Raw genomic sequence first — 25,936 nt, forward strand, 5'->3', positions numbered from 1 at the left:
TGCCTGTATTGTAAATATGGTTTAAAGTTATCATATTTGTCAACCTTGATTCAAAATGAATTCTCTCCTTTGGATTAATAATTTACTACATCACTTGAACATTGTGAGAGTCTATTGTCTTATCTGCTATCCACTTCTGAATTCCATTCTAATCTTCCCTTCAGCAATTGATTGCTTTCACACCTGTCATATTGGCACCAAAATATCTTAATGCAAACAAGAAAAGAGCATTATTAGAAGGATCAAACTCTATATCAGCTATTTGAATCTAGAATCAAGACACATCCATTCTCAGGTGCAGTGGTTAGAACTAAAGACCTGCTGTGTAACTCTTGCATATGGCTAAAGATTTGCTTCATAAGCAGCATCTGGAGTGACCTAGAATATTGTCAAATGATATCAATCGATAAAGGAGTAGCCATCTTGGTCCATCAAGCCTGTACCACCATTCAATAAGATCATGGCTGATCTGGCCATGGACAGCTCCATCCAGCTGCCTTTTCCCCCAGAGTCTTTAATTCTACTGCTATGAAAAAATCTACCTTATTGTCTTAATTATACTTAATGAGGTTGCTTCTACTGCTTCCCTGGGGAGAGAATTCCACAGATTCACTACTCTCTGGAAAAACATCTTCTCTTCATCTCCTACCTGTGTGACATTACCATTACTAGGGAGATGTTTCTTGGGAAACTGAAAGATCTGAAGGTAGGTAAGTCAACTGGACCAGATGGTGTACACCCCAGAGTTCTGAAAGAGGTGGCTGTAGAGATTGTGGAGGCATTAGTAATGATCTTTCAAGAATCACTAGATTCTGAAATGATTCTGGAAGACTGGAAAATTGCAAATGGCACTCCACTCTACAAGAAGGGAGAGAGACAGAAGAAAGAAAATTATAAGCCAGTTAGTCTGACCTCGGTGGTTAGGAAGACATTGGAGTTGATTGTTAAGGATGTGGTTTTGGGGTACTCGGAGGCACATGATAAAATAGACCGTAGTCAGCATGGTTTTCTCTAGGGAAAATCTCGTCCGACAAAATCTGCTGGAATTATTTGAAGAAATAACAAGTAGAATAGACAAGGGAGAATCAGTTGATGTTGTCTATTTGGATTTTCAAAAGTCCTTTGACAAGGTGCCACACAAGGCTGCTTAACAAGCTACAAACCCATGGTATTACAGGGATGATTCTAGCATGGATAAAGCAGTGGCTGACTGGCAGGAGCCAAAGAGTGGATATAAAGGAAGCCTTTTTTGGTTGGCTGCTGGTGACGTGGTGTTTCACAGGGGTTTGTGTTGGGCCAGATTCTTTTTGTTATATGTTAATGATTTGGATGATGGAATTGATGGCTTTGTTGCAAAGGCTGCAGACAATATGAAGATAGGCATAGGGGCAGGTAGTTTTGAGGAAATAGAGAGGCTACAGAAGGACTTAAGAGAATGGACAAAGACATGACAGATAGAATACAGTGCTGGGAATTGTACGGTGATGCACTTTGGTAGAAGGAATTAAAAAGTTGACTATTTTCTAAGTGGGAAAAAATGCAAAAACTGAGGCGTAAAGAGATTTGGGAGTACTTGTGCAGGATTCCCTGAAAATTAATTTGGAGGTTGTATCTGTGGCAAGAAGGGCAAATGCAAATTTAGCATTCATTTCAAGAGGACTAGAATATAAAGGCAAGGATATAATGCTGAGACTTTATAAAGCACTGGTAAATCTTGTGAGAAGTTTTGGCCCTAATCTTAGAAAGGATGCGCTGAAACTGGAGAGGGTTCAACGGTTCACGAAAATGATTCCAGATTGGAATGGCTCTGGGTCTGTATTCACTGGAATTTAGAAGAATGAGGGATGACTTAATTGAAACTTCTCAAATGATGAAATGCATCGATAGTGGATGTGGAGAGGATATTACCTATGGTGGGAGAGCCTAGGGCCAGAGAACACGAACAGAAATGAGGAGAAATTTCTTTAGCTAGAGAATGGTGAATCTGTGTAATTCATTGCCACAGACCACTGTGGAGACCAGATCTTTTATGTACATTTAAGGCAGACGTTGATAGATTCTTGATTGGTCAGAGCAGGGATATGGGGAGAAGGCAGGATATTGGGGCTGAGAGGAAAAATGGATCAGCCATAATAAAGTGGTGGAGCAGATTCAATGTGCCAAATGTCCTAATTCAGCTCCTATGTCTTATGGTCTTAAGGTATTACAGGAAAGATATCAGAATGGATAGTAGATTGGCAGACTGGTAGGAGACAAGGAGTGTGAATAAAGAGGGCCTATTCTGGTTGGCCAGTAACTAGTGGTGTTCCACAGGGACTGGTATTGGGACCATTCCTTTCCATGTTGTATGTCAATGATCTGGATGATGGAATAGATGACTTTGTGGCAGATAATACGAAGATAGCTAGAGGGGCAGGGAGCATTGAGGAAGCTGGAAGTCTACAGAAGGACTTAGACAAATTGGGAGATTGGGCAAAAAAGTGGCAGATCGAATATATTGTGGGGAAGTGTATGGTTGTACATGGTGGTCAAAGAAATAAAGGCAGACTATTTTCTAAATTAGGAGAAAGTTAAAAATTCAGAGGTGCAAAAGGACTCGGGAGTCCTGGTGCAGGATTCTCTGAAGGTTAACTTGTAGTTTGAGTTGCTGGTAAGGAAGGTAAATGCAATGTTAGCATTTGTTTTGAGAGGACTAAAATACAAGAGCAAGGACGTGATGATGAGGCTTTATAAGGCATTGGTCAGACCACACAAAGTATTGAGAGCAGTTTTGGGTACATTATCTAAGAAAGGATGCACTGGCATTGGAGACCTGTTTGATGACTCTGGGCCTGTACTTGGAAGAATGAGAGGTTGATCTCATTGAAAGCCTAATAAATATTGAAAGACTTGGGAGTGGATGTGAAGAGGGTGTTTCCTATAGTGGGTGAGTCAAGGACCAGAGGGTATAGCCTCAGAATAGAGGGATGTCTATTTAGAACAGAAATGAGGAGGCATTTCTTTAGCCAGAGGGTGGTGAATCTGTGTAATTGATTGCCAAAGATGGCTGTGGAGGCTAAGTCCTTGAGTATTTGATAGATTCTTGGTTAGTCAGGGTACTAAAGGTTACAGGCTAAAGGCAGGAGAATGGGTAGATCAGCCATGATGGAATGGAGGAGTAGATTCAATTGGGAAAGGGTCCTAATTCTATTCCTCAGTATTTGTTTTAACGGTGGCATAACCCTTTAATTCTGAAAGCATAACCATGTTAGGTGATTGTTTGGCTTTTCTTTGGGTCAATTCTCACAGCTCAAGACCAACTCTCCAACTGCTTGTCATGAAAGAATATGCAGAATCAATTGAAATTTGAATTCTTTGTTAATTCTTAAATAGTATGCAGGTCACTGTGAGATAATCATTCCAGTTTAATTTCTGTTAAGTGATGGGTTTTTGTAGCCTAGTTATTAACGTATTGGAAATCCAGGAGGTAATACAGGATGGACAATAAATATTGGTCTTCTCAGTGAGATCTATGCACCATCTAGGAATAGTAAGATTATATTTTGTCATATTGGGTGGAATAATTAAAAGGCATTCTAAATCCCTGTAGGAGGTAGCATCAATTACATTGCTGTGGATCTGGAGTCACAGAAGCTCCACTAGGTAGTAGGAGAGATTACTTTAAGCTTAAAATGAAGCCAGATGGATTTATGTTTCTGGTTAAATTAATTTAATTAAAATGCTGCTCTTAGTATGAATCAAATTGAAACTCCTCAAAACTCAGGTGATACTTGAATTTGTACCTCTGAATTGTTAATACATCTGTCTGGATTACAAGTGCAACAATTTAATCACTATTCTAACCATCCCACGTTTTGGATATTGCTCCTCTGAATTCTAACTCCAAATAATTTGTGAACAATGGGCTCAGTACCAATTCTTGAGAAATTCCAATTCCAATTCCAATTTTTATTTCTTTAACTAAGCATGTTTAACTCCTAATTTCTGAGCAAGAGAGAGGTGACTTAATTGAGAAACCCGAGGCAGACAAGTGGCAGAGGTGTAGTGGTAGGAAATGAGACTGGTGAGAATTACAGAACAAGGAACCAGGAAAATGTAGAGATTGGGAGAGCAGAGATCATGGAGAGATTTAAAATCCAAGGAGGGGATTTGTAAAGAGCAAACACGAGGAAATCTGCAGATGCTGGAAATTCAAACAACAACACACACAAGCCAGGCAGCATCTATAGGGAGAAGCGCTATCAACGTTTCGGGCCGAGACCCTTCGTCAGGACTAACCGAAAGGAAAGATAGTAAGAGATTTGAAAGTAGTGGGGGGAGAGGGAAATGCAAAATGATAGGAGAAGACCGGAGGGGGTGGGATGAAGCTAAGAGCTGGAATGGTGATTGGCGAAAGTTACAGAGCTGGAGAAGGGAAAGGATCATGGGACGGGAGGCCTCAGGAGAAAGAAAAGAGTTGGTGGGGAAAGCACCAGAAGGAGATGGAGAACAGGCAAACAACTAAATATGTCAGGGATGGGGTAAGAAGGGGAGGAGGGGCATTAACGGAAGTTAGAGAAGTCAATGTTCATGCCATCAGGTTGGAGGCTACCCAGCCGGTATATAAGCTGTTGTTCCTCCAACCTGAGTTTGGATTCATTTTGACAATAGAGAAGGCCATGGACAGACATACCAGAATGGGAATGGGACGTGGAATTAAAATGTGTGGCCACTGGGAGATCCTGCTTTTTCTGGCGGACCGAGCGTAGGTGTTCAGCGAAACGGTCTCCCAGTCAGCGTCAGGTCTCACCAATATATAAAAGGCCACACTGGGAGCACCGGACCCAGTATATCACACCAGCCGACTCACAGATGAAGTGTCGCCTCACCTGGAAGGACTGTCTGGGGCCCTGAATGGTGGTGAGGGAGGAAGTGTAAGGGCAGGTGTAGCACTTGTTCCGTTTACAAGGATAAGTGCCAGGAGGGAGATCGGTGGGAAGGGATGGGGAGGGACGAGTGGACAAGGGAGTCGCATAGGGAGCGATCTCTGCGAAAAGCAGAATGGGGGGGGGGGCGGGGAGGGAAAAATGTGTTTGGTAGTGGGATCCCATTGGAGGTGGCGGAAGTTACGGAGAATTATATGTTGGACCTAGAGGCTGGTGGGGTGGTAGGTGAGGACAAGGGGAACCCTATTCCGAGTGGGGTGGCGGGTGGATGTTGTGAGGGCAGATGTGTGGGAAATGGGAGAGATGCGTTTTAGAGCAGAGTTGATGGTGGACGAAGGGAAACCCCCTTGTTTAAAAAAAGAAGACATCTCCTTCGTCCTGGAATGAAAAGCCTCATCCTGAGAGCAGATGCGGTGCAGACGGAGGAATTGTGAGAAGGGGATAGCCTTTTTGCAAGAGACAGGGAGGGAAGAGGAATAGTCCAGGTAGCTGTGAGAGTCTGTAGGCTTATAGTAGATAGGCCGTCTTCATTAACTTTGCCTCCAACTTTCACCCTGCCCTCAAATTTACCTGGTCCATTTCCGACACCTCCCTCCCCTTTCTTGATCCTTCTGTCTCCATCTCTGGAGACGGCCTATCTACTATATGCCTACAGACTCTCACAGCTACCTGGACTATTCCTCTTCCCTCCCTGTCTCTTGCAAAAAGGCTATCCCCTTCTCACAATTCCTCCGTCTCCGCTGCATCTGCTCTCAGGATGAGGCTTTTCATTCCAGGACGAAGGAGATGTCTTCTTTTTTTAAACAAGGGGGTTTCCCTTCGTCCACCATCAACTCTGCTCTAAAACGCATCTCTCCCATTTCCCACACATCTGCCCTCACAACATCCACCCGCCACCCCACTCGGAATAGGGTTCCCCTTGTCCTCACCTACCACCCCACCAGCCTCTAGGTCCAACATATAATTCTCCGTAACTTCCGCCACCTCCAATGGGATCCCACTACCAAACACATTTTTCCCTCCCCGCCCCCCCCCCATTCTGCTTTTCGCAGAGATCGCTCCCTATGCGACTCCCTTGTCCACTCGTCCCTCCCCATCCCTTCCCACCTATCTCCCTCCTGGCACTTATCCTTGTAAACGGAACAAGTGCTACACCTGCCCTTACATTTCCTCCCTCATCACCATTCAGGGCCCCAGACAGTCCTTCCAGGTGAGGCAACACTTCACCTGTGAGTCGGCTGGTGTGGTATACTGCGTTCGGTGCTCCCAGTGTGGCCTTTTATATATTGGTGAGACCCGACGCTGACTGGGAGACCGTTTCGCTGAACACCTACGCTCGGTCCGCCAGAAAAGGCAGGATCTCCCAGTGGCCACACATTTTAATTCCACGTCCCATTCCCATTCTGGTATGTCTATCCATGGCCTCCCCATTGTCAAAATGAATCCAAATTCAGGTTGGAGGAACAACACCTTATATACCGGCTGGGTAGCCTCCAACCTGATGGCATGAACATTGACTTCTCTAACTTCTGTTAATGCCCCTCCTCCCCTTCTTACCCCATCCCTGACATATTAAGTTGTTTGCCTGTTCTCCATCTCCCTCTGGTGCTTCCCCCCCCCCCCTTTTCTTTCTCCTGAGGCCTCCCATCCCATGATCCTTTCCCTTCTCCAGCTCTGTATCACTTTCGCCAAACACCTTTCCAGCTCTTAGCTTCATCCCACCCCCTCCAGTTTTCTCCTATTATTTTGCATTTCCCCCTCCCCCCACTACTTTCAAATCTCTTACTATCTTTCCTTTCGGTTAGTCCTGATGAAGGGCCTAGGCTCGAAACGTCAACAGCGCTTCTCCCTATAGATGCTGCCTGGCCTGCTGTGTTCCACCAGCATTTTGTGAGGGGATTTGTAACTGGGGTTTCAAGGCTTTAGTTCCTAAAGAGGTTCCCAAGTACAGGTTAAGGAGTGGTAGAGGACAGTATAGTGGCAGTAATTAAGTATACTGAAGATGTGGGTTTAAGAGCCAGATAATATTTTGCATAAACAGAATAGCTGGTAACACTCTTTAACTCACATCCCAAAAGGAGAGACGAGAGAATTGAGGAAACCTTTTATGATGAATATGAGATGCAAAATGGTGATTGAATTTTCTTTTTATTCTAGTAATATCATCAAGAAACTTCAGTCTATCAATTTAGATTAACATAGGATGATAGAAATGCCAGTTCTCTGGATACCTAAATATCATTACAGTCAAGAGATGGAGCTGTGCAGCACAGAAACAGGCTCTTCAGCCAACCTTCCACCCATCTACACAATCTCATTTGCCCACCGTATTTCATATCCTTCTATACCTTGCTCCTGCATCAGTGTATCCAATTCCATCACTCCCTGGGCAGCACATTCCAGATATCAACCACTATGTATGAAACACTTCCCATGAATTCCTTTAAAAACTCCTTCCTCGCACCTTAAATTTATGCTCTCTTGGTTTTTAAAGCCCCACCATGGGAAAAGAGGTTCTGACCATCTATCTACCCTATCGGGTTACCTCTCAGTATCCTTTGCTCCACGGAAACCAAATCCAGCTTATTCAGCATCTCCACATAGCCTAAGCCTGTGAATTTTGGCAAAATCCTGGAGAGAGGCAACTTTTTGTATTCAGCATATCAGGGAGTCAAGTATTCCCATTTTACAACTATTAAAGCTAATATCTGCAGCCACAGGCACTGCAGTAAGTAATGTTCCAACCTATTAAAATCAACTAACAATGTAAAGAATGGACTTGAGAATCAGAGTGTGATAGCTGGAAGCTCAGGGGAGGTCTCCGTGTCTCAGAAGCTGTGGCTACTGAGGAGGGCCTGAAGTAAAACTGAAGCGCAGGGCTCTGAACCCACACACATACCACTCACACACTCTTTCTCCTACCATTCTTGGGTCTCTGGAAAATAAAACTTAAGACTGCAGTACCAGAGGGACATCAGGGACTGTTGGGTACTCTCTTTCACAATGACATAGCTTACCCAAAGCACTCGGGACATACTGTTCTACTCAAAGGGCTTCATTATCTACTGCATGGACTGGATGGTAGCATTGGTGGCATTTGCTTCAGGTTTAACTCTTCATGGCGCACAGACATGATTCACCGAACCTGGAACATCTGCCAGTCAAGTATCACCCATCTTGCCCGCTGAGGGAGTTCTCTGCAGTCACTCTGATAGCAGTGTACATTCCCACACCTAGCAGATGTCAGGCTGGCACCGGAAGAGCTTGGTACCATAACCAGCAGTTAGAAGACTCTGCACCACGATGCATTATCAATTATAGCGAGGGATTTCAGCCCAAGCAGTTTGAATAGTCTCAGTCCAACAAACGTGACTGGTGAAATGAAACTGTTACAGAAACAGCATTGAGGAATCCTTCTACATCCGTTTGTGACAGTATGCCTGAGAGTCCAGCTGGGACTTAGATGATTGACAATAGTGAGAACTGAGAGGAAGCTACCGCCACAATGAAGGAGGCTGTGAACACTGCCAAGAGAGACCGGTAAAGATGGAGGACCTTCGCTGCTGCTCGAAGTGCCAGTGGCATGACGGGCAGTGAAGAAGCAAGCCTGAATAAGTCTCTTGCCAGCCACCAACACACTTGATCACTGTTAACACCACCATCAAGAACACTTACCAAGCCATTCCAGGCCCACAGTACGGCAAGCCCAATCACTCGGTTGTACTTACAAACAAGCTGGATGAACTCAGCAGGTCGGGCAGCATCCGTTGCTGCCCGACCTGCTGAGTTCATCCAGCTTGTTTGTTATGTCTTGATTTGACCACAGCATCTGCAGTGTACTTTGTGTTTACTGGGTTGTACTTCTACTCCAGGCATATTGGCAGTGGCTGAGGATGGCAAAGGAATAGTCAATGAGAGCAAAGGACCACTTACAGGACAGCTTTTAATCAGTGCACTGGGCCAAATTCAGCAATTCATCTTCAGATCTGAATGAATATGCCACAGTATAATTGACTTCATCAAATCCTGTGTTGATTACTCTGTACCTCCAAGAGCATATCAAATCTCCCAAAATGAACCAAGAGATTTGCAGTCTGTTGAGGGCTAGATCCATGGTATTCAAGACAATCTCTCCAGAATTCCAAGAAGTATCCAGGTATGACCTATCGAAGGCCGTTGTGAGAGTGAATCGGCAATTTCATGTGTAGTTGGACACAATTGAATGCACAACAGCTGTGGCAAGTATTACTTCCTAATAAGATGAATCCTAGCAGCACAAACGGAAATGATACTTCACTCCCTGATGAACTCGAGAGCTTTTATACACACTTTGAAAGAAAGAATAACACCATATCAGTGTGAACCCCAGAGTATCCAACAATCTTGTGATCTCTGTCTTGGAAGCCAATATCCAAACACCTTTCAACAGGGAGTCAGACCCTTGTATCTGTCTGGGTACTCAAAGCCTGTGCTGGCCAACTGGCTGGAGTATTCAAGGACATCTTCAACCTCTGTCTGCTGAGATCTGAATTTCCCACCCGCCTCAAAAAGGCAACAATCACTCCTGGACTCGAGCAGCAGCATGAGATGCCTTAATAACTATCACCTGACCACACTGACATTTACTGTAATGAAGTGCTTCAGGAGGTTGGTTAGGTCTAGAATTAACTCCTGCCTAAGCAAGGACCTGGACCCGATGTAAACACCTATAGCCACAACAGGTTTACAGGAGAAAATCTCACTTGCTCTCCACTCAGCTTTGAAGCAGCTAGACAACCACGACATGTATGGCAAGCTATTGTGCATCAATTTAGAGCTTGGTGTTCAACTTCAACTAGGTTCATTTCAGGAGGTCAAGTTTTAAGATAGAATGTAATATTAATGGCAAGACTCTGGAATCATAATGGTAAGACTGGAGAATCAGCGAGATCTTGGGGTCCATGTTCATAGGACATTCAAACCTGCTATGCAGAATGACAGTTTTGTTAAGAAGCTGTATGGTGTGTTGGCCTTCGTCAACCATGGGATTGAGTTCAAGAGCAATGAGGTAATGTTACAGCTATACAAGACCTTAGTTAGAGCCCACTTGGACTACTTTGTTCAGTTCTGGTCACCTCACTACAGAAAAGATGTGGTTACCTGGGGTTCAAGTTCAGTTTATTGTTATTCAACTGCACACGTATGCTACCAAATGAACATGACTTTGGTCCAAGCTGTCCAACACAGTACATATAACTCACACGCATAACGCTAAGTAATACTACCACAAACAAATTAAGAAAATAATATGGTGCATATACAAGAAGTAAATTGTATAATGCTACTGGCACTCCATGCCAGATGAGATTGTGGTGGCAGAGAGTTCTGTAGTTTTGCAGATTGAGGGAAGAAGCTTGTTCCCATCCTAACAGTTCTTGTCTTAATGCTATGGTGCCTTCTGTCTGATGGTAGGGGTTCAGAGATTGTTGAACGGATGGAGGGATCACTGACATGCACAGCACTCCTGATAAATGTCTCTAATGGGTGGATGAGAGACCCAATGATCCTTGCAGCACTACTCGCGATCCATTGTAGGGACTTCTGGTCAGATGGCTTACCAGACAGTGATGCAGCTAGTCAGGTCACTCTTGATGGTGTTCCTGTAAAAATTGGGTAAAATGGGTGGGGGAGCCTCACTTGCCTCACTCTCCTCAGGAAGTGGAGACACTGTTGGGTTTTCTTGAGGTGGTGTTGAGGCACCAGATGAGGTAGTCTATTATGTACCCTCCCAGAAAGTTGGTGCTCCTAGCTCGCTCCATGGAAGAGCCAATTATATGCAGTGAGGAGTGATCAGCCTGTACCTTCCTGAAGTCCACAATCATCTCTTCAGTCTTGTCCATGTTAAGAATCAAATTGTTGTGCTCACACCACTCTACTATCTGTTCCACCTCCTCTCTGTATGCGGTCTTGTTGTTGTTAATGATGAGGCCAGCCACTGTTGCGTCATCAGTGAACTTGATGGTATGATTTGAACTGGATCTAGCAATCCAGTCGTACATCAGCAGACTCTGCACACAGTCCTGGCGAGAGCCAGTGCTCACCATGATGGAGCTAGAGATGTTTCTGCCAACACAGACTGACCATGGCCTTTCTGTCAAGTCCATGATCCAGTTACAGAGGGATGTTGAGTCCCATCAAGGACAGATTACCCACCAACTTCTGAAGGATGAGTATTAAATGTCAAGTGTTGCTCTACTCTGTTAGGAGTTTCAGAAAATTTGTTATATCATCAAAGATACTCACGAAGTTCTATGGATGCATGGTGGAAAGTATTCTGACTGGTTGCATCAGAGCCTGGTTTGCAGCCTCCAACGCATAGGCTTACTAGAGGCTGCAGAAAAGTTAGTCTCGGGCAGCTCCATCACGGGCACAACCTTCACCACAATTGAAGTTATCTTTAAGAGGTGACACCTCACGAGGGATCCTCATCACCTGGGACATGCCCTGTTCCCATTACTACCCCCCAGGGAGGTGCTATAGGAGCCTAATAACTCTTACTCAAGGAATTAAGAATAGTTTCTTCCACTTAGTCAACTGATTTTAGAAAATTCCATGAACCTATGAACACTACTCCATTTTTGCACTATTTCTGTAATTTATTGATTTCTATATATTTGTAGTGCACTGCTGCAACAAATTTCACATCATATGTCAGTGATAATAAATCCGATTCTGAATTACCTCCACTGTACTTCTGAAAATGGTCCCACCATCATGTAGGACTTGTATTTGGAACTCATCAATATAGAATCGGGAAAAAACAAAAACCAGATCTGTATAGCTTTAAAAAAAATTTCTAACTCCAAAACCCAATAAATAAATCATTCCACTTAAAAATTTAGATAGTGTTCTTAAGCATAGTTACAGTCAAAGGCTACTTAAACATCATGAACAAATCTTAGTTTATGGCTCTGGACAGGTATTACAAAAGCTCCAACACAGGAAATTCTTAAATTGTATAAAACAGATCAAGTTCAGAGGAAGTTTATGGGGGGATAGCAGTTTAGTGAAGACAGTAGTGAGGAATGGACATTTAGATTAAATGTTAAAATAGTTGAATCATGAATCATGTTCGTAGAACATAGAAATTTACAACACATTACAGGCCCTTCAGCCCACAATGTTGTACCAACCATGTAACTTACTCTAAGAGACTGCCTAGAATTTCCCCAGTGCATAACCCTCTATCTTTCTAAGCTCCATGTACCTATCCAAGAGTTTCTTAAAAGACCCTAATGTATCCGCACAGAAAATTCAGACACAGGAAGATTTGCTTATCCCAGAAGTAAAAGTTCAATACTAAATTGCTTTAACAGGTGAGAAATGTGTAACCTGAAGTTTGTTTATCAACTGTGTTCATCTTTCTTCCCCAAACCCCTCCCCATCCCAGACTTAACAGAAGTCTTTGTTTGACCAAGAGTGGAATTTCCAATTAATCCTTCTAGCTTGAATGAGTGTCACAAATTTCAAAATACACACAAATGACCTTTGAACATCAAAGAAACTCAACTGAAAGGTTCAGTCACAAATGTTTAGATACATAGGGTTCATGCTGTTCCTGGAACAATAGCATGATCTGCAGTACTCAAGGGTTATAATACATTTGTGCACAAGCATAAATTATGTTTCTGCTGAAATCTAACAGCTGCTAGTATTATGTTTGGAACAGATGAGGCCACTTGTTACAAATTTTCCCACTTTGCATTAATAAGTTTACCACAAGCAAGACCAATAAAGAATAGAACTTGTATTTATTAGGAATAAGAGAATTAGATGAAGTAGTAAAACAAAGGTCAAAACAATGCTGAAAACACAGAAATTAATTGCCAATTTCTGGAATAGTGCATTTACTAACATTAAGCAATCATTGTCCAATTAGAATAATGTTTCAGCGAGATACAATATGTGCATAATAAAAGACAATCATTTCTTCTTGGAATTAACTGAACCCAAAAGCAAACTGTATAAAGGTTGCACAAGACCATTAGGAGTCATTTCTCATGACTGAAGCTTTCTCTTTTTACTTGAACCTTACGTCTTTGCTAAAAGCTGCACTTTATGAAGAATTTGTTTCTGGAATGTCTGCTGTCCATTGTGATCTTGTTCAATACTTATTCTCAAATTCATGTTTTCTAACTGTCTTTGAGCAGCAAAACCTCATCTTGCCATTAAATCTTAAGGTTCATAAGGTCAGTAAGTACAGAAGCTAATAATACTCTTCCTCATAGGTGTCTGTATTCAGACAATAGAGTATAGCTGCTCCAAGCATAAAGATGGTCCCACCCCAGGCAATGCCATAGCCCCAGTTGAACTCATGGTATGTCCTCAGTGTGTTGGCATCAATGAACTTGATAGGATACAAAGCCAGGGCACAAACCTGCAAAACAACTAAAACATGAAAAATTGAGAATTAAAGATAGGGTGATATTGCAATGTACCATTTCCTTTATAGCTCTGAGAATTTTCCAGCAATTACACTTTCTTACTGATTATTACAAGTTGATCTGGCCAAATCCCACTACATTACCATGCTGCTCTACAGAGAGATGTGTTTCTCCCGGTTCCACCCCCTTGCTTCCAATTCTCCACTCTAATTATGAATACAAGATTAAAGCAATTCCTTTTGAGTAATTACACTCTCCTAACTTAACCATACTTCCCAAGGAGATCCACCCATCAGTTCAAAAGCCTAGATCTAGATCGACGTTTTGATTAGCACAGGGGCAAGTCTGACTTGGGCACATGATCTACAGTGACATGTTTAAGAGTGCAAATCAGTTACTCTTGGATGTGGCTTTAGAGGCCAAGACTCCTACATAAAGTATGGGATCGTGGTTATTCATTACTGTAGGGTTATTCCATATATAGCAAAAATATTTATTGAATCCTAGGCTTTACTACTTTGGTATTTGGGTTTTATGACCATGCTTTAGTTCTGAAGCATACACTTAACATAACTGAACTCATATCCTAATATGCATTATGCTCAATAACAATCCAAGTGGTTGTTATTGAACACAGGCATATACAGCAATACTTAGAAATAATTTTCTACTCTTAAAGTACTTTTGAAAAATTCAAACCCTTTTTCTAATCAGATAGATTGCACGATATCACCATTTATGAGCTGACTTGGAGGGTGCAAACATTTGGTCAGTAATCAATCTCAGCATCAGCATTAACCAGTGAAAAACATTTGCTTGGAAGCCAAATGTTAATTGAGATGCCCCTCTGTGCTTTGCAACCAAGGTGCAATGTCCAAATATGGTAAAGTCATTCAAGAAAGAGAAATGCAAGCACCCATGGAATGCAAGGGTGGGGAGAGGAGAAAGGCTGTCTGAATTCCCTTGCTCTATCATCACAAAGGAACTTCTGTGCATAGGTATATCAATGTGCACAAAAATCGGGCATTGTCTGATGTATCAACAATATCAAATTACTTAAGTTTATATGTGACACATAATGCAGTTCAAAGGAAAGCAGCCTCACAAGTATACTTCTGACTGTGTTCGGATACAAGAAAACAGAACATTTTTAATCTAACAACAAAGAGTCGTGAGTAGAGTGAGGCCTTGACATTTATAAATCACTTCAGTTTATATGTGCCATGACCTCCAGAAAACAGTCCCAGAAATTTCCTTCTGACCGTGTGGACGGAGGGGGGGGAGGGGGGGGGGGGGGGGGGGGAGGAGGAGGAAATTATTTTTGAAGAAATTCCTAATAACTGTTAATTTCCAGGTTGGATTGAGCAGCTATTTCCACAACGTGTCAGGAGCAACTAAAATACACACTTGTCTGCTACCCAGATGCTATAAACATCATGCACCCACTCACCTGAAATGAACAGCATAACAGATATTGTTCTGTGACAGTGTTTGTGAGCACCATTGCAAAGTGAGATCACAGCAAAGAGAAATGCAATGAGAGTGATTGATCCTCCAGCAAGTAGTAGCACCAGTGTAGCGATCTGCCAGTCTGGATGAAGAAACAGAAGTTTTAGAAAAAGAGAGAACTCAAGGCATTTACAGGGACAATCTCATTACGGAGAAGGGAAGGATGGAATTGGGTTGCTTATTGGATGAGGGTGAGTGGATTGCAGTCCTCCTTCAGTTCACCCACAGTGAGCTGTGTTCCAAGATTAGGATGTATCACTGCATTTAACAATCCTTTATAAAAATATATTAAGCACTGCAGACATTTTAATTTTGTTTATCTCACATGCAAAACTAAGTTCTTCCACTGTATTGTGGTACATCACAATAATAAACCAATTCTAAATCTAGATAATTGGCTTGAAGTTCCTCCAACGGAGAGGAATTTATCTCATAAACCACAATTCCAGATGCTGCTTCTGCTCTGTTCTGAATTTAAAATCCACTGGGATTGAGAAGCTTCTCTGATCAAAAACATCACATTGTTTTCCCCCATAGAAGAATACTCGCTCGTAGTTGATGTCCGGAAATTCGCTTGGAATCTCTTTTGTTGAATATGGAGTTGAATAAATAACTCAATATTTCCTAAGATGCTCATACACAGAAAGCTTCTATAGGATTGTCAGTATCTCTAATAAGCAATGCCAAAGAGCAGCAGGTCCTGAGTCAACTTTATAGGGATCATATAATCAAAAATTTATAGGCTGAATGTTATGATTTATTGTCTACATTTATAAATGACCATACTCATCATTCATGCCTCAGCATTCTGCACCAGAAAACCAAGGAGCTCAGGATCAGGTCCTGTGCACCTGACTGTCTACTCAGCCACTGAATTCACCAGGCCATTCAGCGGAAGAACAGCAATTCCCTGCAGATAGCCCAGGTACACGTTGCATCCAGCCCTGACTGGCATAGGATCTACATCCCTCATCAGCTGAATGGTGTGGCTGACTGCAGGAAATGCAAATATTTGAACTGCTTTAATTATTTAAATCCAGATTTTGATACCCTAGGTTTTCTTGTATCTTATTCACTGGATGCCAATGGGGACATAGGGCTGAAGAAAATGTAGGACTATGGTAATGAATCTGTGCAATGAGCCGGGTCTCAATACAGTTCAAAAGAGTTCCATATTAATCACCTGGGAGAGGGGACTGGGTGTACTGTATCTAAGTTTGCAGATGATATTAAATTGAGTGGAAAAGCAAATTGTGCAAAAGATACGAAGAATCTTCAGAGAGATATAGATGGGTTAAGTGAGTGGACAAGGGTCTGGCAGATGGAGTACAATGTTGGTAAATGCAAACTCATCCACTTTGGAAGAAAAGTGTAAGAGCAGTTTATTATTTAAATGGTAAAATATGCAGCCGTGCAGAGGAACTTGGGAGTGCTTGTGTACAAATCACAAAAGGTTGGTTTGTAGATGCAGCAGGCCATCAAGAAGGCAAATGGAATGTTGGCCTTCATTGCTAGAGGGATTGAATTTAAGAGCAGGGAGGTTTTGCTGCAACTGTACAGGGTACTGGTGAGGCCACATCTGGAGCACTGTGCGCAGTTCAGGTCGTTTTTACTTGAGGAAGGATATACTAATTTAGGAGGTGGTGCAGAGGAAGTTCACCAGGTTGATTCCTGGTGATGAGGCTGTTATACTATGAGGAGAAATTGAGTAACCTGGGACTATACTCGCTGGAATTCAGAAGAATGAGAGGAGATCTTATAGGAACATAAAATTATGAAAGGGATAGATAGAGGCAGGAAAGTTGTTTCCACTGGTGGGTGAGACTAGAACTAGGGGACATAGCCTCAAGTTTCGGGGGAGTAGATTTGAGATGGAGATGAGGAGGAACTACTTTTCCCCAGAGAGTGGTGAATCTCTGCCAAATGAAGCAGTGGAGGTTACCTCAGTAAATATATTTAAGACAAGGTTAGGTAGATTTTTGCATAGTAGGGGAATTATGGGGAAAAGGCAGGTAGGTGGAGATGAGTCCATGGTCAGATCAGCCATGATCTTATTGAATGGTGGAGCAGGCTTGATGGGCCAGATGGCCGACTCCTGTTCCAATTTCTTGTGTTCTTATGTTAATCCCTTTTGGCTGCAAGTCAAAAAGCGGGTTTACTTCGAATTGTAGGGAATCAGAAAATAAAGTAGCTAAACCAAGAAGAACTATTTCACTGTTCCAAGTTATTTTGCCTTTGTACATATTTCAAGTTCAGAATAAAGCTGACATCCAGACCCCACACCTCCTCTATTACTAATTAACATCATGGATGTCAAACTCACCTCAGCACCATGTTTCTCTACAAACACCACATGCCTTGATTCCTTCAGCAATCAAAAATTTATCAAAATTTAAAAATAAATACAAATAGTAAATACTGGAACTATGGGAAGAGAAAGAATTAATGTTTCAAGCCAAAGGCACTGGGTCAGTTCTGCGCTCTTTTTGGCAAAGAATCCAAAGATTCGCTGATCTCTGACATCATCTGGCAATTAACCATTACCAATTGATTATAACTCAAGTGAGCCAGGAAACTATTTTAGGATTATCAGCGTTGGCAGTGTCAAGTTATATTGCACTGCAGCTGTGACATAGCCTTGGATTTCCCTTGCAAACAACAATTTTCCTCTCCTACCTCAAGTGCACCAAATCATTATCTGATAATTCCAATTCATCCTCACAATCTAGCATGTCACCCTTATGGCGAATTAACTAGCCTGAGGGGAGAAAAGCACTGGCTGCGGATGTGGTGGCGGAAGAAGAAAAATAGCTGAGCCAGGCACACTTCCACCAGCATTAACCGGAACTGGGGGAAAAATATGGGGTTGAGATCCCAAAAGAAAAATGTGGCAGATTTTGGACGTCTGAAATAAAGGCAAGAAAATGCCAGAATTTCTCAGCCAGTAACTACGCAGAATCGGTTGATGTTTCAGGTCAGTGATTTTTCACCAGGATTCCTGGTTGCTTTTTCCATCCTGTGCAAACAGGAGGCATTTGGGGAGGGGTGGGGGAGAAGAGGGGGAGAAAGTGCTACTTTCCATTATCTACTCTGGATGAAAACATCAAGCTCGCCTTAGCCAGGGAATTTGTTGGTTTGCACTGTGCAACCTGGAGAGTTCCTGATAGTGGCACGGGGAAGTGAAATTAGCCTTGACTTTCTGTTGTATCTTATTTACTAATTCCCCAACTCTGATTTCCATTATTCAAGAAATTCTCCAAGGTTATAAGTTTACCAAAAAACAAAATGGCTGTGATTATTATACACTGATCAGAACTGAGTTCAAAGCTCCTTTGTAGGATTAGTACTTCTGAAATCTGGGGCAGACTGCACTGTTCACGTTTGACACAACAGGACTGAGCAGTTCTAATTATCACCTCAATGATTGGGATATTGGCCTGGGAGACGTCACTGTTGTTGGCTTGCTTGTCCTTTCAATGGATTTGAAGGTTTTGTGCACTATTTTCGGGTATCATTCTATTCCCTTGAAATGTCTGTTATAGGTCATCCAAGATGTAGAAGCGTTTAGGAGGGCAGGGGGCATTACCATCTAATACCCACTATGTCAGAGACCTTGATCTTCAATCCCTCTTTTCCTCAGCTGTGCTCCAGATATTGATCCACTTGCTCGGTGAAGTACATGGCGAGAGGCCATACTCCCAACATCCCCTTGATCAATATGCTCCTACTGTACTATACCACCCTCTGATAATAATTTAGCAGCTAGACGCTGGAATACAAGAATGGTGACCATTACCTTGTAGCTAACTCTCAGCAAAGAAACATCGATGAAAGAATTCCTGATCGCCTCCAGTATGCTTGCACAGCCCAACAGAGAAAAAGGGCGTTTGAAGATCAAGGTCTGCACAAAAGATGCTGGGATTCTAGCCCACCCTGTAATCCTTGGCAAAGAACACTGCTAAATCACTGGGAGAGTTGCCCAAATATCTGTTTAAACCTCTGCTTGAGCCAGCTTAGTGTGCTGATAACGACAACTATATGGCATAAAAAAATGATACTCTTACAGTGAAAGGAGTTGCCAAATTCAAATCACACTTAATTTGCTATTTTAGTTTTTGAAGTAGTAGTACCTTCTCTTCATCAAGAGGATTACCCATTTTCCCCATTCTTCTCTGCCCCCAAACCACTGCACAAAACAGGAACGATGTCTCTCAGTTTGCTGTTGCAGACTGAATAATTACTCCAAAAATAAATACTGATTACAATCCTAATCTTAGAGATCTTAAGTAGAGTTTTCATTCAAAATCCTGAAAAAGAAAATATACCCATTTCAGGGGTGCAATTTTAGTTTTCCAGCATGTGTCCCTAAATTTCTGGCTCTCTTCTCTTTGTGCCCTAATAAAATTTAGGATAGGCATCATGAGAATGACTCCATATCTTTGAATCCTGCACAAATTAAATTGATGTTTGAACGCCAGAAATTTTATTTACAGAATTAATTGTGCAAACTCTCATAATGACTGTGGGGTTGAATTACCGAAAAATTAAACAGATGTACAGAAACAGATGCAACTACTGGCCAGCCCTGGGGTTTCTACAACTGCTATGTTGGGGTATTTGGAATTTGCAGCTGTTTGGAATGGAAGTGAAGGGCACCATGGAAACGATTTAGCTAATAACATACTCTTAAGGCTAAACAAACACTTCGTAATTCAACCCAAGTGAAGGCAAAGTTACAACAGCTGTCTACACAGTCTACCGTCCTTCTACCGAGTTACACTGCCTGTTGAGTCAACAGATAATTGCCGGTCAGTGTGCTGCAATTCACAAGACTTTAGGAAGGGGAGAAATTTGCAAAGTTGCTGCTGACTATGCAGTGAGACTCATCTATCCCAGAAATAAAAGAGTGACCATTTTACCCAGCTATGCATCCCTTAATTTGTTTAAAATATCTACATGGAAACCCTTCATCCTCCTTCGCTCCAGGGGAAACAGTCCCAGCCTATCTAGTTTCTCCATACAACTCAGGCCTTCCAGTCCTGGCAACATTCCTGCGAATGTTTCCTTCACCCTATCTTGCTTAATTGCATCCTTCCCATAGCATGGCCACCAAAACATCACATATATACTAGACATAACCTATAATCTGTACAACTGTTCATAGGACATCCTAACTCCTGCTAAAATGGCTCAGCTGATGAAAGAAAGCATACCGTAAACCATTCTTACCACTCAGTCGCCTGGGTTGCCACTTTCAAGAAACTATCTATTGTACCAAAAGGTCTCATTATTCAATAACACTCTCTATGGCCCTACCAATCATTGTTAGATTGCTAACAATTATTATTTACTATGCCTTAATGAATGATCGCAAAAGTCACTTCACATTAGAAAGATTGGATTAGTTATGGTTAGTTGGGTCATTTCAAAGTCAGAAGGTTGTGTGGGGTGGGGGGGCTCAAGTAATACTGTAGAGACTTGAGCTCAGAACACTAGCATAACACAGAGAGTTCTGCATTTAAGCTGAAGAAATAATTTTTGATGTTAAATCTAGACCTTGTCCAATCTCTCAAGATGGATATAAAAGATCTGGTTGGCGTGTTTTGAAAGAAAGTAGAAGTTATAGAGTTGACATGATGCTACCACATCACTTTATGTGGGTACTTGCTGTTCCCTACATCACATCAGCAATTCTACTACAGCCAATGGAATATATCTGAAATGTGCTCAGGCATGACAAGTGGCAGCAAAGGATAAAATCTGAATGCAAATCTCTCTTGGATCTCCTTACAGAATTAATTCGCCTCCACTCCTTTTCTTCACAGAAAGGCTCTAATGACAAATGTTCTTGATTACCACCAGATTCTCAAGCTTTATGACACAACCAAACTCCATAGCCAGAATGAAATAAAATAAGTCTAAATGTAACTTATTATTGAACATCCTGCCTATTTCTCCCATCTGTAATCAAGGTCAGGGAATAGTGCCACAGCTCTTTCTTCAGAGAATAACCTTATGGCACAGTGATCAGAGGACTGACAGTCTAGCAGCAATTTTTGAGGAGAGATTTTCCTTTTATTGATCATTTCCACCATTGATGTGTCACAGCTTATTCTCTGGGGATCTCCCATCAATGAAGAGCTTCTCCCTTTGAATCATAATAGGACAGACAGTTTTCTGAGTGGCTACCATACCTACAAGTAAAGCCCAAAGCTTGATTTCAGCTTGCTGTTAACATCTTTCTCTGGCAAGGGGGCTGCATTGTTATTAATGCCCAAGGGTTAAGTAGTGAGAGGAATTAAAACACACCAGGGTCCCAAGACCTAATTGCTATGTCATGTCACTATCAGATATCAACTATATTGTTATTTTACTATATACATTATATAACGTATATAATCGTAATGTATATAGAAATGAGACGGTTTTCTGAACCACAGCACCGGAGTACACATAACACACAATAACTTATGAAGGCAAGGATAAAATCTACAGATGAATCACACATAAATAACAAACTAAAGTGCACAAATTAAATACTGTAAGGATTAACCAGTGACACTTTGAATGTGGCAGGGAGTTCAGAAGCCTAATGGCCCAAGAGAAGAAACACTTTCCCCCCATCCTGACCATTCTCGTTCTTTATGCATTGAGGTCTCCTCCCTGATGGTAGAAAGTCAAAGAGGATGCTGGATACAAGGGTGGGATAATCCTTTGCATGAACAATGGATAAGATTAGAACCATCTTCAACTGCAATGCTCCTAAAAGTTACAATACAAATTGAGAGCATCCAGTTCTTCAGGTCAATGCTGGTTGAAGGATAACAGATTAATAATCCCTCTTCCCAAATTTCAACCTGTAAATTTAGAGTACTGTTAAAATGCAAAAACAAATTTTGTCTGCTCTAAACCCCTCAGATGGAAAGATAGCCCCACCCCGTAGAGGAAAATATCCTTAACATTCCACAGAGGAAATTAGCTTATATTGATACCTTTTATCTATTTAATTAATTCAAAGGAGGTTTAGCATCATTGGGAGTGTATTTATTGTCCTTGTCAAGTTGCTCTTAAACAGCAAAAAGAAATCAAATTCTTACAAGTAAGAGGTGGTCAGACAGCAACTGTTGGGAGTGAAACAGAATTATTTCAGGAGATTAAAGGTGCCAGTAGACCTGCTGAATGTTTCTACCTTTTCCTGTTTTTATTTCAAATTTCCAGCATCTGCAGTATTTTGCTTTTAGATTATTGTTCAAGTTGACCAGCTTGCTTGACCATTTCAGAAAGCATCTCAGTGTCAACTGAGACAGGGTTATTGCCTACTCTGAAGGACACCACTAAAGTGGATGTGTTTGTAATGACGATCCGGTTGCTTCAAAATCATTACTGCAGTTAACTTTTCCAACATATTTTATTTATTTAATTCAAAAAGAAAGGGATTCAAACATATTTTGTGCATCATAACCTGGCCTTTCAATATTGGTTTAGCAAATGTGCGATTGTAACTAATACTTTATCCTGTTTACCCAGCTAAACAGAATGAAAAGACTCCTCAAAGCCTTTCAGTTAAATACTGTGTGAATTTCCCCTCTGCATTCTTCACTGAAAAACTTACTTTAGCTAATCTGTCCAGCCCTTGTAATATCCTTGTTCTACACATCTTCATTGACAGTTTTCAGATCTGCATCCACTGGCCCAACTAGTGTTTTTAATACAGTTTTAACACTGCCTTCTTTTATATTCTGTGCCAGAACTAACACACAAAGGTACACTATATCCCTTCTCAACTATATTAAGGTACTGGTGGAAATGTATTCCAGAACCCCTTTGTCCCTTTGTATGCAAAACTGGGCATGAACAGAATTGTTTGTGAACAAACAATGGAAGTTAGATTAGGTACCACACAGAACCTGGGTAATGCTAAATCATAGCTCAACATGCTTATGAAAAGGAGAGGGTGACAAATGGAATGAAAACTAAGTAAACTGTTCTTTCACAATCATAGGGCATCCCAAAGTAATTATGCTATTTTTGTAATTGCCAAGGTAGCGCAGTCAATATGTTCACACCAAACTTCAACACTGTGATAATAACCAGATAATCTGTTTTGTCTGACGTTGACTGAAGGATAATATTGGTTACTGCACAATAGATAATTCCTCGCTCTTCTTCGAAATAGCTCCATGGCGTTTTATCAGTCCGAGAGAGTGCATGAATCACTGACACAAAATCACCAGAAAGATGTCACTTCTGGCAATAAGAGACTCCTTCAGTTTGAGCCTAGATTCGTGCTTGGGTTCTGGAACAATGATGGAATCTAGAATCTAACAGAGGCACAAATGCTATCAAATAAGCCATAAGGGGGAGAAAAGCCCATAGATTCTCATATTCATTGTGGATTAAATGTAAAACAAAAACATTTCAGTGACAGACAGATACTCTCTGAAAATTTTTGTCATCCAATTTGAACCGCAAAGGAAATCCAACAATTAAACTCATACATTTTGTCACAAGACTAGGTGGGATCTGTTACTTTGGTGTATTGGGTAAATTTAATGGTGGTCAGCTTTCAGTATATCACACAAAAGTCTGCTGTCACACTTTGCACTGGACTTCAACATTCTATGCTACCATTAACCTCCCAAATATACTTAAGTGTCAGAATCAAATGACCACCATAAGAGCAATTACAAACCAAAACTGTTTTAGAACGTACAACAGTAGTGTACAGCACAGGCCATTCGGCCCACCATGCGCTGCCGACCCTTTAGCCTACTCCAAGATTATTAATCTAGCCCTTCCCGTCCACAAAGCCCTCAATTTTTATAATTAATGCTTCAGACTATATTATCATAGTTAATGCACGTTAGTGTTAATCAATAGCAACTATTTCTTTCAAAAGCATATTTCAAAACCGCAGATCGCACTCCTCTTAAATAGACAAATTTATCTGAGTGTTAGCCCCTTTTCTTAAAGGTGATTAGTCGTACCAACATTTCGATCTTCTCTACCAAAATTATGTTTTCCTTCAGTTTTGCGGCCAGTAAAAAGTTCCAACCAGTAAAGCACAGTTCCAGCGCCCAAGTTTCCCACTCGGCAAAAGCACTGGTCTCCGAAGCAGCTTTTATTTGTGTTGGTTTCCTTCCCTGTAGACTCACTTTACCCGCACTTTATTTCGACTTCTGTCGCTCACCTCCCCCCAAAACAAATCTCTGAACCTTTGTTAGGTAGAACTCGTATAGCAAGGAGAAACTTTCCCCACAGTGAACACCTTCCAACGACCCTCTTCACAAACAGGACCAAAACTTTAAAAAAAAGTTACAGATGAACCGGAAGGTGGCTCAAAGCAGCGGTGAGAGATCTTAGCCCCTAAAGTTTCTCCAATAAAACAGGCGTGATGGTGGGCGAGGGAAGGACTGGGGAGGTGAGGGGAGCTTCAGTCGTCAGCTAGCAAAAGTAAACAAGAAAAAAAAGGAATGGTTTCTAAGTTGAGCTGAAATGTGTTTTTAATGAGGTGAGGAAATTGCGCGTTAATTGTAAGTCCTACCTGTGTGGAGTACAGACTCGCAGTACCATCCAGCCATGGTTTGTTTGCAGTCATCCCAGAGCGAAAGCGAGGACCGCTGGGCAGTGACCCAGGCTGGACTCAGCAAAGAGACCACGTCCAGGCTCAACGCGACAAAGACACAAATCAGGGCGATCAACTTAAAGGGGCGAACTACGCGCACTTCATCCACAGCCATGATCTACCGCAAGTGTTTTCCTCGGCACGAAAGGATAGACGTTGAGCTTCTCCTTCGCCAGCCCAGCGAACCGCAGGAGGCTGTCCTTCTGCAAGTGATTAGCCGAGCCTTCTACCCACAGCATCGTAATGCCTTCACTAACTGCTGCGTGCTCATCCAGCAAATTGAAGCGATTCCTCGGACGCGTTTTCGGACTGCCTACAATTTATCATCTCAAGGGTCTTTGCAAAACAATCAACGAGGCAAACAGTTTTTTTTAAAAAAAAATCACTCTGGTTTAGCTGCCGCGCCAGGGCTCAGGCAATTCATTTGTTCCCAAGCAATCAAGTTTAATACATAGAATGGCTACAGTATATTCCTCTTGCTAAGCCTCTGTAAGAATTTGGTTAGTGTATCCCGTGGTCTTGAAAATTCTTTTCTTTCAAATATTTGTTCCCCTTTTGGACGGTAATATTGAATCTGCCTCCACTGGCAAATCTCACAATGCATTCCAGAACCGATCCAGCAGTTCAATAAAAATACTTCTCATTCACTTTCAAAGTCCACTCCTGCTAAAGGGATCCTCAATGTTACTATCACATCTTCTGGCACCTTCCTTTCCCAAAAAGAACAAGTTGTTTGTCCAATCGTGCCTGAACCAGGCGCTGAATCTTTTGAAGGCGGAATAGAATATTAATATTAAGACTCTTGGCAGTGTGGAGGATCAACGATATCTTGTCCATAGGACACTCAAAGCTGCTGTGCAAGTTGACAAGTGTTGGTGCATTGGCCTTCATCAACTGTGGGATTGAGGTAATGTTGCAGCTATATAGGACCTTAGTTAGATCCCACTTGGAGCACTGTGTTCAGTTTTGTTTACCTCATTACAGGAAGGATGTGGATATTATAGAAAGAATGCTGGGGAGATTTACAAGGAAGTTGCCTGGATTGGAGAGCATGCCTTTTGAGAATAGGTTGAGTGAAATTGGCCTCTTCTCCTGGGAGTTACGGAAGACGAGAGGAGACCTGATAGAGGTGTATAAGATGATGAGAGGAATTGATCATGTGGATAGCCAGAGGCTTTTTCCCAGGGCCGAAATGGCTAACATGAGGGGGTTTAAAGGGGCTTGGAAGTAGGTACAAAGGGGATGTCAGAAGTGAATTTTTCACACAGAGAGTGGTGGGTCCGTGGAATGCACAGCCAGCGGAGGTGGCAGAGACAGGTACAAGAGACTCTTAGACAGGTACATGGAGCTTAGAAAAATAGAGGGCAATGTGGTATGGAAATTCTGGGCAGTTTCCAGAATAGTTAATGGTTTGCGCAACCTTGTAGGCTGAAGGGCCTGTAATGTGCTGAAGA

At 41.9% G+C, this 25,936-nt stretch overlaps 1 protein-coding gene across 1 annotated transcript; it reads right to left on the reverse strand.

Annotated features, from left to right (window-relative positions):
- Positions 1 to 12,696: 12,696 nt before the first annotated feature.
- On the reverse strand, positions 12,697 to 24,729 carry LOC132398188 (transmembrane protein 47-like). The gene is made up of 3 exons (XM_059977273.1): positions 24,402 to 24,729; positions 14,799 to 14,939; positions 12,697 to 13,352 (listed from the first exon to the last, which is right to left on the reverse strand). Exons 1-3 carry the CDS (start codon positions 24,595 to 24,597, stop codon positions 13,171 to 13,173), a joined length of 519 nt encoding a protein of 172 aa, XP_059833256.1. The 5' UTR covers positions 24,598 to 24,729; the 3' UTR covers positions 12,697 to 13,170.
- Between the last annotated feature and the right edge of the window lie 1,207 nt (positions 24,730 to 25,936).

Source organism: Hypanus sabinus, chromosome 8, assembly GCF_030144855.1.
Source record: "Hypanus sabinus isolate sHypSab1 chromosome 8, sHypSab1.hap1, whole genome shotgun sequence".
NCBI lineage: Eukaryota > Metazoa > Chordata > Chondrichthyes > Myliobatiformes > Dasyatidae > Hypanus > Hypanus sabinus.